This window comes from Pristiophorus japonicus, chromosome 15 (genome assembly GCF_044704955.1).
Source record: "Pristiophorus japonicus isolate sPriJap1 chromosome 15, sPriJap1.hap1, whole genome shotgun sequence".
Lineage (NCBI taxonomy): Eukaryota > Metazoa > Chordata > Chondrichthyes > Pristiophoridae > Pristiophorus > Pristiophorus japonicus.
The window spans coordinates 86,750,901-86,769,942 of NC_091991.1; the positions used below are offsets into that span (position 1 = coordinate 86,750,901).

At 47.8% G+C, this 19,042-nt stretch overlaps 1 protein-coding gene across 5 annotated transcripts in view; it reads left to right on the forward strand.

The window, feature by feature from the left end:
• tbxas1 (thromboxane A synthase 1 (platelet)) overlaps positions 1-19,042 on the forward strand; it is a 329,644-nt gene that overhangs the window by 279,097 nt on the left and 31,505 nt on the right. For all 5 annotated transcript variants that reach the window (XM_070900690.1, XM_070900689.1, XM_070900693.1 and 2 more), the window contains one exon: positions 4,590-4,895. In XM_070900690.1, the coding sequence (XP_070756791.1) occupies positions 4,590-4,895 (306 nt within the window). The remainder of the gene's footprint in view (positions 1-4,589; positions 4,896-19,042) is intronic.

Genomic DNA, 19,042 nt, shown 5'->3' on the forward strand with positions numbered 1-19,042 from the left:
ATATTCCTGGTTACAGGATTTTTAGACAGGACAGAGAGGGGGTTAAAAAAGGGTGGGGTCGCAGTATTGATTAAAGAAACTATTACAACTGTGAGGAGGGATGATATGTTAGAGGGATCATCAAATGAGGCCATATGGGTCGAATTGAAAAATAAAAAAGGGGCGATCACACTGCTGGGCGTGTATAATAGACCCCCAAACAGTGGGAGGGAGATAGAAGAACAAATATGTAGGCACATTTCTGTGAAGTCCAAAAACCATAGGGGATTTCAACTATCCTAATATTGATTGGGACAAATATAGTGTGAAGGGTATATGCGGGTGCGGAATTCCTAAAATGCATTCAAGAGAACTTTTTTAGTCAGTATGTAACAAGCCCAACACGGGAGGGGGCGGTTCTGAATTTCGTTTTGGGGAATGAAGCTGGGCAGGTGGAAGGGGTATCAGTGGGAGAGCACTTGGGTGCCAGTGACCATAATTCAGTCAGATTCAAGGTGGTTATGGAAAAGGACAAGGATAGATCAGGAATAAAAAAAGTCCCAAATTGGGGGAAAAGCTAACTGCATAGTTAAGAGATGATTTGGCCACAGTGGACTGGAGACGGCTGCTTGGGGATAGATCAGTGTCGGAACAGTGGGAGGCATTCAAGGAGGAGATCCGGAGGGCTCAGGCCAAACATGTGCCCTTAAAGAAAAAAGGTGGGAACAACAATTCTAGAGCCCCCTGGATGGCTAGGAACTTACAGGGGAGGATAAAGAAAAAAAGGGAAGCTTATGTCATATACCGACGGCTAAATAATGTAGAATCTCTGGCGGAATATAGGAAGTTCCGAGGTGAAATTAAAAAGGATATTAGGAATGCTAAGAGAGAGCATGAAAAATTCTTGGTAAGTAAAATCAAGGAAAACCCAAAGATGTTCTATAAATATATTAAGAGCAAAAGGATAACTAAAGAAAGGGTAGGGCCTATTCGAGACCATGAGGGTAATGTGTGTGGAGGCGGAAGTTGTGGGTATGCTTCTTAATGAATACTTTGCGTCTGTTTTCACAAAGGAAAGGGGTAATGTAGATACTGCTATCAAGGAGGAGTGTGAAATTCTGGACGAAATAGACAAAGTGAGAGAGGAGATATTGGATGGCTTGGCAGCTTTCAAAGTAGATAAGTCCCCAAGCCCAGATGGAATGCATCCCAGGCTGTTGAGCGAAGCGAGAGAGGAAATAGCAGAGGCTTTGACCATCATTTTCCAGTCCTCTTTGAATTCAAACATGGTGTTGAAGGACTGCTAATCTGGTACCCATGTTTAAGAAGTGAGAAAGGGATAGGCTGAGGAATTACAGGCCTGTCAGCCTCAGTGGTGGGAAAATTATTGGAAAAAATTCTGAAGGACTTAGAAAGGCAAGGATTTGTTAAGGGAAGATCTTGTTGACTAACCTGATTTGAATTTTTCGAGGAGGTAACCAGAAGGGTCGATGAGGGTAGTGTATATGATGTAGTGTATATGGGCTTTAGCAAAGCTTTTGATAAGATCCCACATGGCAGACTGGTCACAAAAGTAAAAGTGGGATCCAGGGCAAAGTGGTAAGTTGGATCCAAAATTGGCTCAGAGGCAGGAAGCAAAGTGTAATGGTAGATGGATGTTTTTGTGACTGAAGGTATGTTTCCAGAGGGTTCCGCAGGGCTCATACTGGGTCCCTTGCTTTTTGTGATATATGTGGTATATTCTAGCCTTGAATATAGGGGGTATGATTAAAAATTTTGCAGATAATACTAAAATTGGCTGTGTGGTTAATAATGAAGAGGAAAGTCATGGACTGCAGGAGGTTATCAATCTACTGGTCAGATGGGCAGAACAGTGGTAAATGGAATTTAATTCCGAGATGTGTGAGGTAATGCACTTGGGGAGGGCTAATAAGAAAAGGGTATACACATTAAACGGTAGGCCACATGGAAGTGTAAATGAACAAAGGGACCTTTGAGTGTTTGTGCACAGATCCCTGAAAGTAGCAGGCCAGGTGGATAAGGTGGTTAAGAAGGCATACAGAATACTTGCCTTTATTGGCCAAGGCAGAGAATACAAGAGCAGGGAGGTTATGCTTAAATTATAATACACTGATTAGGCCACAGCTGGAATACTGCGTGCAGTTCTGGTCGCCGTATTATAGGAAGGAAATTATTGCATTGGAGTGGGTGCAGAGGAGATTTACGAGGATGCTGCCTCGGAATGGAGACTCATAGCTATGAGGTCAGATTGGATAGGCTGGGTTTGTTCTCCTTGGAACAGAGGAGGCTATGGGAAGACCTCATTGAGGTGTATAAAATTTTGAGGGGTCTGGATATAGTGGATAACATCAGCTCCGCTGGGCAGGCCACATAGTTCACATGCCACACACGAGACTCCCAAAGCAAGCGCTCTACTCTAGTGGTTAAGAATGTTCCCGATGTTGGGGAAGTCCAGAACCAGTGGTCACAGTCTAAGGATAAGGGGTAAGCCATTTAGGACCGAGATGAGGAGAAACTTCTTCACTCAGAGAATTGTGAACCTGTGGAATTCTCTACCACAGAAAGTTGTTGAGGCCAGTTCGTTAGATATATTCAAAAGGGAGTTAGCTATGGCCCTTATGGCTAAAGGGATCAAGGGATATGGAGAGAAAGCAGGAATGGGGTACTGAAGTTGCATGATCAGCCATGATTATATTGAATGGTGGTGCAGGCTCGAAGGGCCGAATGGCCTATTCCTGCACCTATTTTCTATGTTTCTATGTAACTCCTTCATGGCAAACGAGCCAAAGATGGGCAGCGGAAACATTACAAGGATACCCTCAAAGCCTCCCTGATAAAATGCAACATCACCACTGACACCTGGGAGTTCCTGGCCAAAGACCGCCCTAAGTGGAGGAAGTGCATCCGGGAGGGCACTGAGCTCCTCGAGTCTCGTCGCCAAGAGCATGCAGAAATCAAGCGCAGGCCGCAAACCAGTCCCACCCACCCCTTTCCTTCAACGACTGTCTGCCCCACCTGTGACAGAGACTGTGTTTCTTGTATTGGACTATACAGCCACCTCAGAACTCATGTTAAGAGTGGAAGCAAGTCTTCCTCGATTCCGAGGGACTGCCTATGATGATGATGATTTCCCTTGGTGGAAGGGTCAATTACGAAGGGGCATAGGTTTAAGGTGGTTGGTGGGAGGTTTACAGGGGATTTGAGGGGAAGCTTCTTCACGCAGAAGGTTGTAGGGGTCTGGAACTCGCTGCCTGGAAGGGTGGTGGAGGCAGAAACCCTCACCACATTTAAAAGGTGCTTGGATTTGCACTTGAAGTGCCATAACCTGCAGGGTTACAGACCTAGAGCTCGTAAGTAGGTTAGACTGGATAACCTCTTGTTGGTGGCGCAGACACGACGGTAAGTATATCATGGAATCTAATATGGCCAGAGTGATCTCCTAAACTAGTTTTGATCGTCTGGATGGGTCGGAGAGAAATTTTCCCAGATTTATTTCACCAATTGGCCTGGGTTTTTAGCTGTTTTTTTGTCTCTCCCAGGAGATCGCATGGCTCCGGGTGGGGTGGAGTGTAAAATGTTGTGATATATGGGGTATCACAGTAACCAGATGCTCTTTACCTGTCTGCCATTGTTCATAGGTTTATATGTAACCCTCAGGACTGCTGACCGAGGGCCGTGTGGCTCTTTGTCGGCCAGCGTGGACACAATGGGCCGAAATGGCTTCCTTCTGTGCTGTAAATTTCTATGTTTCTATAGTATTTACAGCACAAGCACAGGCCAACAGGTCTATGCCAGTATTTATGCTCCACACGGGCCTCCTCCAACCTTACTTAATTTAACACTATCTGCATATCCTTCTATTCCTTTCTCCCTTGTGTGCGTATTTAGCTTCCCCTGTGTTATTCACCTCAACAATTCCACGTGGTAGCAAGTTCCATATTCTAACCACTCTCTGGGTAAAAAGGTTTCTCCTGAATTCCTTATTTGATTTATTAGTGACTATCTTATATTTATGGCCCTTAGTTTTGATCTGCCCCACAAATGGAAACCTATTCTCTACGTTGACTCTGTCAAACCCTTTCATCATCTTGAAGATCTCTATCGGGTCACCCCTCACCCTTCTCTTTTCTAGGTTAAGGTTTCATGTGGAGACCCTTCATCAGAACTCTTTATGGGTGTCTTTCCTGAAACGTTAACCTGTCTTTTTTTTTCTTTGCAGGCGCTGATGGGCATGCTGTGTTTGTCCATCGTTTCCCATCTTGTACCCTTGCAGATCTGTCCATTCAAGCATTCCAATGTCCTGTGCAGGGTGGCAGCTAGCAGCGTTGCTGCGTGCGGGGTGTGCAGTAGAAACATAGAAAATAGAAGCAGTAGTAGGCCATTGGGCCCTTCGAGTCTGCATCGCCATTCAATATGATCATGGCTGATCCTCTATCTCAAGACCATAGTCCCACTTTTTCTCCATACCCCTTGATGCCTTTTGATTCCAGAAATCTTATCTATCTCCCTCTTAAATATATTCAGTGACTTTAACGATTCCGTTAAATATATTCAGTAGTCTTTAACAATTCCGTGCTTGTGTTTTACAGAGACGCAGAGATTTCCTGCAGCTCATGCTCGATGCCCGGGAGAAGTCTGACATCGTCGATTCCAACAGCCAAACCGAGGAGTCGCCCAAGACACAGAATGCAAAGCACACAGCCACAGCAAACCCAACCAAGGTCCAGAAGAGGATCCTCACTCTGGATAAAATCTTGGGGCAGGCATTCATTTTCTTTGCGGCAGGATATGAAACCACCAGCAGTACTCTGGCCTTCACTTCTTACCTGCTTGCCAACCACCCCGAGAGCCAGGAGCTGCTGCTAAAGGAAGTGGATGAATTCTGCAAGTCTCACGTAAGTTCAGTTTGACCTTTAGGTCAGGCCTTTAGCTGTTTCAGATCTCTCCATGGCCTCGCCCCATCCTATCTCTGTAACCTCCTCCTCCAGCCCTTCAACCTTCCGAGATCGCTGCGTTGTTCCAACTCTGGCCTCTTGTGCATCTCCCATTCCTTTCACTCCACTATTGGCGGCTGTCCCTTCAGCTGGCTAGACCCCAAGCTCTGGAATTCCCTCCCTAAACCTCTTCCTGAGATGAAGGGGCTGTCATATGAAGAAAGGTTGAGCAGGCTGGGCCTATACTCATTGGAGTTTAGAAGAATGAGAGGTGATCTTATTGAAACGTATAACTTTCTGAGGGGGCTGAACAGGGTAGATGCAGAGAGGATGTTTCCCCTTGTGGGGGAATCTAGAACTAGGAGACATAGGCCCCAAGTTTCACCATGATTTGCTCCTGATTTTTCAGAGCAACTGGTGTAGAACGGAATATCTTAGAAATCGGAATTCTCGCCATTTAATTTGCTCCAGTTCTACTCAGTTAGAACAGTTTCACTTTGGAACAGAATTTATTTTTCAAAAGGGGGCGTGTCCGGCCACTTACACCTGTTTTCAAAGTTTCGTCAGTGAAAACTTACTCCAAACTAACTTAGAATGGAGTAAGTGAAGATTTTTGTACGCTCGAAAAAACCTTGTCTACACTTTAGAAAATCAGGCGTAGGTTACAAATTAGGCGTAGGGAATGGTGGGGGGTGGGAGGGGGGGAAGGGAAGTCATTAAATTCTACAATCAATCCTTAGTTATACTTGTACAAATATTATACAAATAAATCAAACCTGAATAAAAATGTATAAGCAAAGAAAATATTAAATAAACCATCTTCCTACCTGCGTGAAACAGCAGCAGCATTCGAGCTGCTGTGCTTCAGGCAGGCCTTTCATGTTGGAGACAGGCAGGGGTGTGGCGTCAGTGTCTCGACGGCAGCGGTAGGCGGGAAGCAGCCTTCGAGCTGAGCTGCGGTGCTTGAGGCAGGCCTTCATTCCCCGCGAAGATGCAGCACCCGGACGGACTTGAGGCCATTCGGCCATGGGATTGCAGCGGCGTCAGTGGCTGGCCGGGAGCCGAAGAAAGAACACAGGACACACGCAGCTGATTAAGATTCTTTAGGCCGTTCGGCCACGCTTATGGGGCGGCGTCAGTGGCTCGAAGGCAGCCGAAGAATCAGGAACGGAAGGACGGACGTGAGGCCATTCGGCCATGAGATAGCAGCGGCGTCAGTGGCTGGCCGGGAGCCGAAGAAAGAACACAGGACACACGCAGCTGATTAAGATTCTTTAGGCCGTTCGGCCACGCTTATGGAGCGGCGTCAGAGGGTCCAAGAAACAAATCTTCACTTTTTCTGCAGTCCTTTTAAAAATGGCCGAGTACCAATGTTTGTTTGAGACTGCGCATGCGCGCACGCTCCAACGCGCACGCGCAGGGTTGCCGGCACCACGAAGGCCAATTTAAATTGTACCCGCCCCCTGCTACTTAGAAAATCAGCGCGAGTGTTAGGCTCCGCCCCCTGCTGTGAAGAGCGCACCGCGCCAAGCAGACATCGAACTCCAAGGAGCTCGAGAATATCGGACTTTTTTTTAAGCGCAGTTTTCGGTGCGAAAAACAAGCGCCTAGCTCGGAGGTGCGCCGTTTTCGCCGTGAGACGAAACTTGGGGCCATATTTTCAGAATAAAGGGGTCGCACATTTAAAATGGAGATGAAAAGAATTTCTTCTCTCAGAGAGTCATGAATCTTTGGAATTCTCTACCCCAGAGAGCTGTTGAGGCTGGGTCATTGAATATATTTAAGGTGAAGAAAGACAGATTTTTGAACGATAGGGGAATAAAGGGTTATCGGGAGCGGGCACGATATTGAAGTTGAGGCCAGGATCAGATCAGCCATGATCTTATTGAATGGCGGAGCAGGCTCGAGGGGCCAAATGGCCTATTCCTGCTCCTATTTCTTATGTTTGCATCTCTACCTCACTTTCCTTCTTTCAGACAGTCCTTAAACCTACCTCTTTGACCAAGCTTTGACCTGTGCTAATATTTCCTGATGTGCCTTGGTGTCAGAATTTGTCTGATTACGCTCCTGTGAAGTGCTTTGGGACATTTTACTATGTTAACTCTTGACGCCAGTCTATCTCTATCTTACTACTTAGTACTTTTTCCTGTGTCCACATTTAGTGCCGTGGGATCTTTTACATCCACCTGAGAGATGGGGCCTCGGTTTAACGTCTCATCCGAAAGACGGCATCTCTGACAGTCCAGCATTGGAGTGTCTAGCCGAGATTGTGTGCTCAATTAGAGCTCTTGAAGCTTGGCGATTTGGAGCTTCTGTGTCTGAAAATATTAGGGGGCCGATTTTCAGCAATGCCTCCGCCCACCCAAGTGCCGCCCAAAGTGCCGCCAAGGTACCGGACGGTACTTTGGGTGGGATATTCATGAAGAAGGTCCCTCGAAAGTCGGCGGGCGGCAAATGGAAGATGTACGCCGCCTATCTGGGCGGCAGCGGGCAGGAGGTTGCATTCTCGGTGGCAGAGGCACTTGCCGCCCAAGTGCCGCCAAGGATGGAGAGTTGAAGAGCTGAAAAAAAATATACAAAAACTATCCCAAGACCTTTAGGGGACCCCATGTAGGTAAGTCGCTGTTGAAAAACATTCTTTAAATGTTCACTACCTTTTTTTCAGGTTCTTCATACCCACCATCGGGGACAGACCAGCCTCCAGCCAGCGGTCCACCCCCGTTCTGCCAGCGAGTCCCGCCCACTCCGCCCGAAGGAATCTGGGAGCTTGGCAGGCGGGACTCAGTTGCGCCACTCGGCCGTCTGCTGGCGTCAGTGGGCGTTTCCCAGCGGCTCTCCCCTCCCGCCCGCTCCAGGCCACCTCCAAAGTGGCACTGGGCGGATCTGCAGGAGGAATGTCGGCGGCAGCAGGCGATGGGATGCTGGAAATCGGCCCCTAGAAGTTAATTCTGTTCTAATCACTGATGGGGTGTGTAAGCGTTTCACTTTACCAGATGAGACACTTTATAAAACCAAGCTCCAATGACCGCCATACATTTTTTTTCAATGACTTGATCTTCATTTTGATTCAGGTTGATTCAGCAGACTTCCCTTGCACTAACACATGATGGCAGCTGTTACTATCTCTGGACGTGCCACGTATTTAACGTTAACATGCAGACTTGCAACAGCTGAGTGGTAATTGGATAATGGAATGCATCAGAGATAGCAGCTATTTAATTTTCAGAGTTAAAAGAGGTTGGAGCTAGAGTTGGAGACAAATTAAGAGTTAGGAGTAAGGGGCATGCATCAGGTACAACTTTTTCAGAACAAAGGGTAGGAAGTTACAGGGATGGTCACTGAAGTGGATTTACTTAAGTACATTTCTGGAGAGAGAGAAGAGTTTAAATTCTCATTCTCATATTCGAAATTTTCCATGGCCTCACCCTTCCCTATCTCTCTAATCCCCTTCATCCCTAAAATCTTTCAAGAACTCTGCATTTCTCCGATTCTGGCCTTTTGTGCACCCCCACACCCTTCGCCCCACCATTGGTGGCTGTGTCTGCAGCTGTCTAAGCCTCAAGCTCTGGAATGCCCTCCCTTAACCTCTCTGCCTTTTCACCTTTCAACCCTTCTTAAAACCTACCTCTTTAACCAGGCTTTTAGTCACTTCTTCCTAATATCTCATTCCCATGAAGCGTCTTGGGACGTTTTCTTACGTTAAAGGCACTATATAAATACAAATTGTTGTTGCGATTGAGAGATTGCGACAAAGGGCAGGTAATAGAAGATTGAGCTATCAAAAAGGGACAGGCTTATTCCCATCGTCCTTCTTAAAAATTCCTATGAAATTCCCCCGTTCCCAAATATTCAGAAACAGAAAAAGAAAGAAACACTTGGATTTATATAGCGCCTTTCACGACCACCGAACGTCTCAAAGCGCTTTACAGCCAATGAAGTACTTTTGAGTGTAGTCACTGTTGTAATGTAAAAAACGCGGCAGCCAATTTGCACATAGCAAGCTGCCACAAACAGTAATGTGATAATGACCAGATCATCTGTTTTTTTGTTTTGTTGATTGAGGGATAAATATTGGCCAGGACACCAGGGATAACTCCCCTGCTCTTCAAAATAGTGCCATGGGATCTTTTACGTCCACCTGAGAGAGGAGGTTTAACATCTCATCCGAAAGACGGCACCTCCGACAGTGCAGCGCTCCCTCAGCACTGCACTGGAGAGTCAGCCTAGATTTTTTTTTCAAGTCCCTTGAACCCACAGCCTTCTGACTCAGAGGCGAGGGTGCTACCCACTGAGCCATTGTTGACAAGAGAGGAAACTCCATCCCGAGTGTATCAATGCATCATAAAACAAATAATTTGGAGTACGTGCAAAACAAAAGGATTTCATGAAGCAGTAGAGTTTACTTTAACCGTTATGACCTTGGCCAAGTGAAGTGGCATAAAGCAACAATCCATGAGTGCTGATTGAGAGCATCGCTCCACAACACCTACCCATGTCCATTCATCATTCCAATAGAATACCTCTTTTAAAACAGCACAGAAGTACTGCCAGCTCCGGTCAGAACTTGAAACAAGAAATACAAAGAAAAGCATCAAGAAAAACAGGTGGTTTCATACTGGGATTATCCTGATTGGTGGCTCGTGATCAACTGGTAAAACTGGTTTAGAAAAGATCTCGTCAGATCAGAGAATAGCATTTCCCTCTGCTGGGACTGGATACTCTAGAGTCCCTTACTCATATTAAGCTGACGCCTTTCAACTCACACAGGCTCTATTTCAACTTCTGATTTATTTTCAGTTCTGTCAAATGGGCGGGAACTCAATAGACAGTGGTTTGGAGAAAGAAGGATCCCTGTCGTCTTGCAGCGTTGGAGCAGGTCAGGCGTTGTCTGTGGAGAGAGAAACGTTCTGCCGAAAGGACATCGACCTGAAACATTTACTCTCTTTCGCTCTCCACACAATGTCAGCTGTGGCTCAGTGGGCAGCACTCTCACCTCTGAGTCAGAAGGTTGTGGGTTCGTCCCACTCCAGAGACTTGAGCATGAAAATCTAGGCTGACACTCCAGTGCAGTACTGAGGGAGTGCTGCACTGTCAGAGGTGCTGTCCTTTGAATGAGACGTTAAACCGAAGCTCTGTCTGCTCTTTCAGGTGAATGTAAAAAATCCCATTACACTTATTTTGAAGAAGAGCAGGGGAGTTATCCCCAGTGTCCTGGCCAATATTTGTCCCTCAATCAACATCTTATCTAGTCATTATCACATTGCTGTTTGTTGGAGCTTGCTGTGCGCAAAATGGTTCGCACGTTACAACAGTGACTACACTCCAAAAGTACTTAATTGACTGAGATGTCTGGTGGACGTGAAAGGCGCTATATAAATGCAAGTCTTTCTTTACTCGGGGGCAACCTTTCACATTGCAAATGAAAACTTTGTGTGGACATCAGTCTTTCCTCTAATTCCACCATACCCCTTACCTCTCCTCTCCTGAGGGTGCTGGGTTGTTGTTCCAAGGGTGCTGGTGGACCCGAGTACCTCACTGGAGTGGCCATCCTTCAAGGTGCAAACCTAGAGAGTTGACAATTCAGCAGGGATGTGTTATCAACATCAAAGCCCAGTGCTGCAACGATGAATTAACACTTCCAGCAGCAGCCAGTCGCTATAAGAAAGAAAGACTTGCATTTCTGTGGCGTCTTTCATGATCACCAGACATCTCAAAGCACATTACAGTCAATGAAGTACTTTTTTTTTGGAGTGTAGTTACTGTTGTAATGTGGGAAACGCAGCGGCCAACTTGCGCACAACAAGCTCCCACAAACAGCAATGTGATAACGGCCAGATAATCTGTTTTTTTGTTATGTTGATTGAAGGATAAATATTGGCCAGGACACCGGGGATAACTCCCCTGCTCTTCTTCGAAATAGTGATATGGGATTTTTTACGTCCATCTGAGAGAGCAGGTAGGGCCTCGGTTTAACATCTCATCCGAAAGACGGCACCTCCAACAGTGCAGCACTCCCTCAGCACTGCACTGGAGTGTCAGCCTAGATTTTTTTATATGCCTGGGAGTGGGACTTGAACCCACAACCTTCTGACTCAGAGGCCAGTGTGCTGCCCACTGAGCCACAGCTGACACTATCAAACAAGAACAGTCGCTCTGGCTGATTCCTCCCCTCCCAAGCTCAGGAGCACGGAGGATACTGCCAGCACCCACACCACAGTCCTTGCCGAGATTAGCAAGCCCAGGCACGAGCTGAAGCCTCATTGCTTTGTGATGCTCATTACCCCATTCACTAAACGCACTGCTTCCCGAAGGAGAACGTCATTTTCTAGCAGTCATTTGGGTCGACGTGGACACTGCCCATAAACTGAAGGAACTCTACCAGCAATGAGTGATTGTTGGGAAATAGCCTTATAGATCACTTCAGTGGTTTCTGCTGGTAATTAACATGCACCAATCCTATCATGGACAGCCATGGGCATGTTCTCTTGTATCAGCCAGTGGCTCAGTGGGTAGCACCCTCGCCTCCGAGTAGGTTGTGGGTTCAAGTCCCACTCCAGCTGTGCGCAAATTGGTTGCCGCGTTTCCTACATTACAACAGTGACTACATTTCAAAAAAAGTATTTTATTGGTTGTAAACCACTTGGGATGTCTGGTAGTCATGAAAGAGGGAGTGCAACCAAGAGTGATTCCTGGGATGAAGGGATTGCCCTATGAGGAGAGATTGAGTAGACCAGGCCTATATTCTCTAGAGTTTAGAAGAATGAGAGTTGATCTCATTGAAACATACAACATTCTTACAGGGTTTGACAGGGTAGATGCAGGGAGAATTTTGTCTCTGGCTGGGGAGTCTAGAACCAGGGGACTGAGTCTCAGAATAAGGGTTGGCCATTTAGGACTGAGATGAAGAGAAACTTCTTCACTCAGGGTGGTGAATCTTTGGAATTCTCTACCCCAGAGGGCTGGGAGGCTCAGTCTTTGAGTATATTCAAAACAGAGGTGGATAGATTTTTGGATATTAAGGGAATCAAGGGATATCGGGACAGTGCAGGAAAGTGGAGTTGAGGTAGAAGATCAGCCATTATCTCATTGAATGGTGAAGCAGGCTCGAGGGGCCGAATGGCATACTCCTGCTCCTGCTCCTAATTCTTATGTTCTTATGAAAGGAGCTATATAAATGCAAGTATATTTCTGTGATCACTGTATGACCTTACATGCGCTACAACCTCGCCAGATGTATAAACCGAGCAGATGGCGATTAGACAAGCATGGAGGCGAGATCCACTAGCTGAACTGGTATAGGAAGCTTGCAGTTGAGCCATGCAGAGCAGTAGACCTTGGAAGTTTGATTGCCAGGATCACCTGAGGCAGCGATTGGGATGTTACTGTTAGCCTCAGCACCTCTAGGATGAGTCAGGGCTCCCTCTCATGATCAATATCCAGCTGGATAGGGCATATGCACAGAGGGCAGGATCGGACCAGACTGTAATTGCCTCTCGCCCGACCGATTGTCGAATACCTGATTGAAGCTCACTGCCTAGGCTAACACAAAGATACTTGATACAAAAGCAAAAACTGCGGAAGCTGAATCTGAAATAAAACAGAAAATGCTGGGAATACTCAGCGGGTCAGGCAGTGTCTGTGGAGAGAAACAGTGTTAACGTTTCTGGTCTGTGACCCTTCGTCAGTGAGATGCCAAAGGGAGGCCAGACATGTGGAACCAAATCCCAGCATGACTTGGCAGCTTTGGGTCAGGGGAAGGTGAGTGGAATGAACTACTTAGAAAAATATCTTCCCAAAAATGTAGAGAGGCCGTAGATCAGGATGGGTGTTTGAGATAAAAACAGAAAATGCAGGAAATACTCAGCGGGTCAGGCAACATCTGTAGAGAGAATCAGAGTTAAAGTTTCAGGTCGATGGCCTTTTGGCAGAACTGGAAAAAATTAGAGAGATGTAACAGGTTTTAAGCAAGCGTAGGACGGGGAATGGGGGGAGGGGAGAAAAGAACAAAAGGGAAGGTCTGCGATAGGGTGGAAGGTAGGAGAGATTAAATAACAAAAGGTTTGATTGTCCAACACAAAAGGAGATGGTAATGGGACAAGTTAAGAAACAAAAGATGGATCTAGATAGGGTGTAAATGGGAATAGCAGAATCAGCAACAGCTGCCACCTGAAAAAATAAGGGCAGAGGTTATGGCCTAAAATTGTTGAACTCGATGTTGAGTCCAGAAGGCTGTAAAGTGCCTAATCAAAAGATGAGGTGCTGTTCCTCAAGCTTGCGTTGAGCTTCGTTGGAACAGTGTAAGAGGACAGAGAGGTCAGAGTCGGAGTGGAGCAAAGATTTAAAGTGACAGGAACTGGAGGCTCGGGGTCACGGAGGTGTTCCGCAAAGCGGTCACCCAATCTGCGTTTGGTCTCCCCAATGTAGAGGAGACTGCATGATGAGCAGCGAATGCAGTATACTAAATTGCAAGGACTACAAGTAAATCGCTGCTTCACCTGGAGGGAATGTTTGGGGCCCTGGATAGTGGGAAGGGAGAAGGTAAAAGGGCAGGTGTTGCATCTCTGGCGCTTGCACGGGAAGGTGCCATAGGAAGGGGAGGGGGTATTGGGGGTGATTGATGAATGGACCAGGGTGTCAGGGCACAAGCGGTCCCTTCAGAATCCTGAGAGGAAAGGGAGGGGAAGATGTGTTTGGTAGTGGGATCACGCTGGAGCTGGCGGAAATGGCGGAGGATGATCCATGGAGGGGTGGTAGGTGAGGACAAGGGAAACCGTATTGTGGTTCTGGGAGGGAGGGGAAGGGGTGAGAGCAGAAGTGCGGGAAATGGAATGGGCACGGTCGAGGGCCATGTCTACCAAGGTGGAGGGAAATCCTCAGTTGAAGAAAAAGGTAGATATATCGGTAGCACTAGTATGGCATCATCAGAACAGATGCGATGGAGATGGAGAAACTGAAAGAATGAAATAGAGTCCTTACAGGAAGCGAGGTGGGAGGAAGTGTAGTCCAGGTAGCTGTGGGAGTCAGTAGGCTTATAGTTTGTCGATAGCCTTTGCCCAGAAATGGAGACAGTGAAGTCGAGGAAGGGAAGGGAAGAGATGGACCATGTGCAGGTGAGGGAAGGGTGGAAATTGGAAACAAAATGAATGAAATTTTCGTTTCAGGATGAGAGCAGGAAATGGCACCGATACAGTCATCAATGTAATGGAAGAAGAAGTGAGGGAGGAGACCTGAGTAGGACTAGAACAAAGAAATGTTCCACATATCCCATGAAAAGGCAGGCATAGCTAGGACCCATGTGGGTTCCCATAGCAACACTTTCAAGTTGGAGGAAGTGTGTAGAGTCAAAGGAGAAATTGTTCAATGTGAGAACAAGTTCAGCCAGGCGGAGGAAGATGGTGGTGGATGGAGACCGGTTGGGCCTCTGTTCAACCTGTTACATCTCTAACTTTTTCCAGTTCTGAAGAAAGGTCATCGACCTGAAACGTTAACTCTGTTTCTCCCTTCACAGACGCTGCCAGATCTGCTGAACATTTCCAGCATTTTCTGTTTTTATTTCAGATGCCCAGCATCCGCAGTATTTTGCTTTTGTATGGGTGTTTGAGAAGTCAGAGTCTGTAATCACCAACCCCAATCCACTCTCATTGTACCTCCAAACACTGAACATCAGCACCAACGTGTTAAAGATAACTTTTCCTGCCCTCTGCAAAGTTTGCTGTTTTCCAAAGCACCAAGGCCACAGCGGCTGCCAGAAATAAACCATCTCCCAGGGCCACACATTCATGGATTCACGAGTCCAGCCTGATGTTGGAGCATTGGTGACTGAAGCTTGAATCGTACTGCCCAATGCTTGGAAGGCTACTACAACTGGATGTTACATACAGGGGGAGATGAGGGAACCCGCAACACCTCAGGCAGGTCAGCTGAAAAACTAACGTGGCAATTGCAAAAAGTTTGACACAAGTAGCAAATTCCAATTTGAAAATGCAATTATGTCCCAATTGCCTCAGCTAGTAACCAAGTGACTGAGCTTTACACAGAATCTACAGAAACAGGCCATTCATCCCAGCCGGTCTATGCCGGTGTTTATACTCTACACGAGCCTCCTCCCACTCTAATTACCTCTTCCCATCCTGACCCTATTTCCCTTTAGTCCCTTCTCCCTCAAGTATTTATTCAGCCTTTCCCTAAATGCGTCAATACAAACTCCACTTCATGTGGCAGCAAGTTCCACATTCTCACCGTTCTCTATGAAGAAATTGGGCTGGATTTTTGGCAGACTTGCGCCTCGGTTAGCACTCCGGCGGGGCCTTAAATGGTGTTTTTGGGCGTAATGCCGGGCGTCCAGGATATACCGCCCAGCTAGTAGATTCGACTACTAGTTAGCGCTGGTGCAGCAACTTACCGCCCTGCCCTTCGTTTTGACTGAGATCATAACATGACGTCAATCATTGTGCAACGCTGCGCTAGTGCCCCCGATGGAATATTCAGCCCTTATGCCTCATTTAACGCCCGCCCCAGGAAACACCTGAAAAAACCAAACCGTCCCAGGGTGCGGCAGGCAGTATTGGCAGCATTTTTAAATGGAGGAATGAGGATCCTATATCGCAGGACACATTGACTACAACGGTTGCGCACATATCTGGAATTTTCTGGCGTCCATGTAGGCGCAATTGGAGGCGGATTGGGAGAGAAATTTAAAATAACTTGGAGTGGGTCGATAGTCCGCTGTCATTCCACCCCCACACGCCGTTCCCTCCGAAACGTTTGCAAGTGCAGCAGTAAGCCGACCAGCAGAGGCGGCCGAGGTAATTTAGATGATTATTAGATACTTGTCAAACCCTTAAACCTCTTTTTCACCTAACCTTTCACATTTCCCTGGATGACCACGGGAATCATCCAGCTCGGGAACCACGTCTGTGAACCTGAGGCTGAGGCTGGCCATTGATCCAGCTCATTGGCGCATAGCATAGAAAGTCAAAAAAAAACTCTCATCTGACATCTGGTCACTTTCCTAAGGCAGATGCTGTTGCTGAGTGCATTGTCTGCACAGATTTAGCTTTGTAGAGGTTACAAGTCTTTTCAGCAAAGTCGGGATCCACGGACACCTCATAGGTTCTACCAATCACACCAATGACAGCTTGCTTATGTCATTCTACTTGACCTGCCATCTATTATATCAGCATGAGTGCCGTTTATACTGTGTCAGAATCAGACCAAGATGAGCCCCAACACCAGCAGCACCAACAACAACACCATGAACCTTCTTCTCAACCACCTGATGCTCCCCAGGACAGAGGGCATCAGTTCAGGGCTGCACCATGCCGGAGGCGATACCCCAACACAGGGTATACAGGCAGAGGATGAGTTTCCTCAACATAACTGAGCAGCAGTGCCAAAGGAAGCTCAGACTATCGTGCCAGGTCGTCGCAGACATTTGCAGATTGCTGGAGCAAGACCTGTAGGCCAGAGGACCTGGTGGACATGCCTTACCAGTGGCTGTCAAAGTCACCACCGCCCTCCACTTCCTCGCCTCAGGCTCCTTCCAGGGATCTGCAGCAAACATTTGTAGTATCTCACAGTCGGCCACCCACAGGTGCAACGCACAGGTCACCGATGCCCTGTTTGACAGGTCAACCAATTATATCAACTTTGCCACTGATGAAGCCAGTGTTACTGAGTGGGTGCTGGCATTTGCTACTCTGGCTGGCTTCCCACGGGTGCAGGGCATCATCGTCTGTGCACATGTGGCCATCGGGGCACCCCCACATCACACAGGAATCTTTGTCAACCGCAAAGGCTTCCACTCCCTCAACGTGCAGCTGGTCTGCAACCACAGAAACATCATCATGCATGTGTGCCCCAAATTCCCTGGCAGCTGCCATGACTCTTTCATCCTGCACCAGTTCACCCTACTTTAGCTCTTCGCTCCTCCAAACAGACTTTCTGACTTGCTGCTTGGAGACAAGGGATGTCCAATGAAGACATGGCTCATGATACCCTTGAGGAGGCCAAGTACTGAGGTCGAGGAGAGATATAATGAAAGCCACAGTTCCACCAGATGTGTCATAGAGTAGACAATCAACATAATAAAGATGTGCTTCCGATACCGTAACAGCTGTGGAGGAGCCCTTCAGTGCGCACCAGCCAGAGTCTCCAGAATCATCATGGTCTACTGTGCCTTGCACAACATAGCGCAGCAGTGCAGATTAGCGCTGCATGAGAAGCAAGATACTGAGCGCACAGCCTCTTCAGAGGAGAAGGAGGAGGAGCACCAGCTGGAAGACGAGGAGGAGGAATAGGAGGAACCTGTGGTCTAGATCCCACCAGCACCTGAGCACATTGCTGGTCAGGAGGCCAGATTTACTTAACTTCAGGTATTACACCCATATGGCTGCCACATGCCGCTCCAGGTTGCCACCATAACACCAGAAAGTAACCCTACAATGACCAAGCCATTCCTTTCCCATTGCTGGAGGTAACATTATGTCTCACCATTCACTCCAACTTACTAAACCACTTCCAAAGTTGCACACAAATTTGTCCATGACCGTAAAGTGGTGAAAATAAATACTTTTACCTGGAACATCACAGTAACGGAAACTTTACACAAACATTTATCAAAACATCCAAGTCACTACCCTTGTGCATCTACTTCTATTTCATCTTCCTCTTCCGCGTGCTTCTCTGAGTCGCCAAGATCCAGGTCGGTGATTGGAGCATGGGCAGGTACAGCAGAAGCGGCGAAGTCGGGGCGAAGGAGTGCTTGTAGAGGGAGAGATTGTAGAGGGACGTGATCGGGGCCCAGAAGAGGCGAGGGCCCAGGGGCAGCTCGGGCCAGCCCACACTACGATATGTGTGCTCACTAGGTCCGTGCAGCAGAGCTGATCTCCAATTGTCTTGGTTAATCCTTGCTACTGGACCAAGACCTAGCTCTGTCAAGCCCGTGTGGTGGCTGGTGTGCAACGGTCACCACACGTTAAAAAAATACACGCACAGGCATCTTCCACCCTTCAAGATTTAGTTTGGACCTGGAATTTTAGGTCCATCATTGAAACACTTGTGAACTTTTTGATGTGGAAGCAAGTCATCCTCGATTCGAGGGACTGCCAATGATGATGATGATGCTTCTCTGAGGTACAACCCCTGTGGAATTCAGCAGAGGTCGAGGCAGCCTGCTCACTTCCCTGCTGCGACTGCATAATCACATTTGGCAGACATCCTCTGGGTTTTGAAGCCTGTGAGGGCCCCGCCAAAGTCTGCTCCTGCGACTGTGCAGGGGCAGATTCGGCCGTCGCTGTCCGAGAAGGCATCTGGGGCTCTGACTGAGGGGGGGCAACAAGGGGAGAAGTGTGAGTGCTTTGAGAGAAGCCCCCACTTCCATGTCCCCTCTCACCATCATCGCTCTCATGGGCCACCCACACGTCCCTGCTAATGAGGAGCTGGAGCGCACCTTGCTGCACAGTTGTGGGGCCATGAGGACCCACTTCTGCATTGAAGTCCCTCCTAGAGAGGAGGTCTATGAACGTCTGCCATCTATTCTCCATAGAGACCATGTGCTCAGGTGAGTGGCACATGAGCTGCTCCATGCAGGTGGCCATCCTGTCCATGGAAGAGCCGATATTCACCATCGACTGTGACACGGTGGTACCCATGTTGGAGATGGATTCCTCCATTCTCTGCACATTTGCAGAGATCGCAGTCGCAAAACCTGTCACAGCCTCCTGCGCTTCTTGCTGCACCTCCAGGATCGCCCTCTTTCTGGATGGCCCCCGAGTCTCAGCGTCTGCATGCAGCTGAGCAGAGCTGGGAGGGTCCTGCGCCCTCCGGCGAGGAGTCTCCACTGCAGTCCCTGTCTCCACCATTTGCTTTTGCTCACTTGTGCAATGTGAGACACCAGGTGACAACACTCTATCTCGCGTGGGACCCACCCAGGTGTGTGGCTCTGTGCTGGTGCTGGGTGTGATTATATCTGCTGACGCTGCGCCCTCCGAGGCTGGAGGCTCCTCTGAGGAATCGTCTTCCTCTTCCTCCTGGACAGTGGGGGGGGGGGGGGGTGTGGTGAGGAGCTTTTGATGGACCTTTGGGACAGTAAAAAGATGAGTTAAATA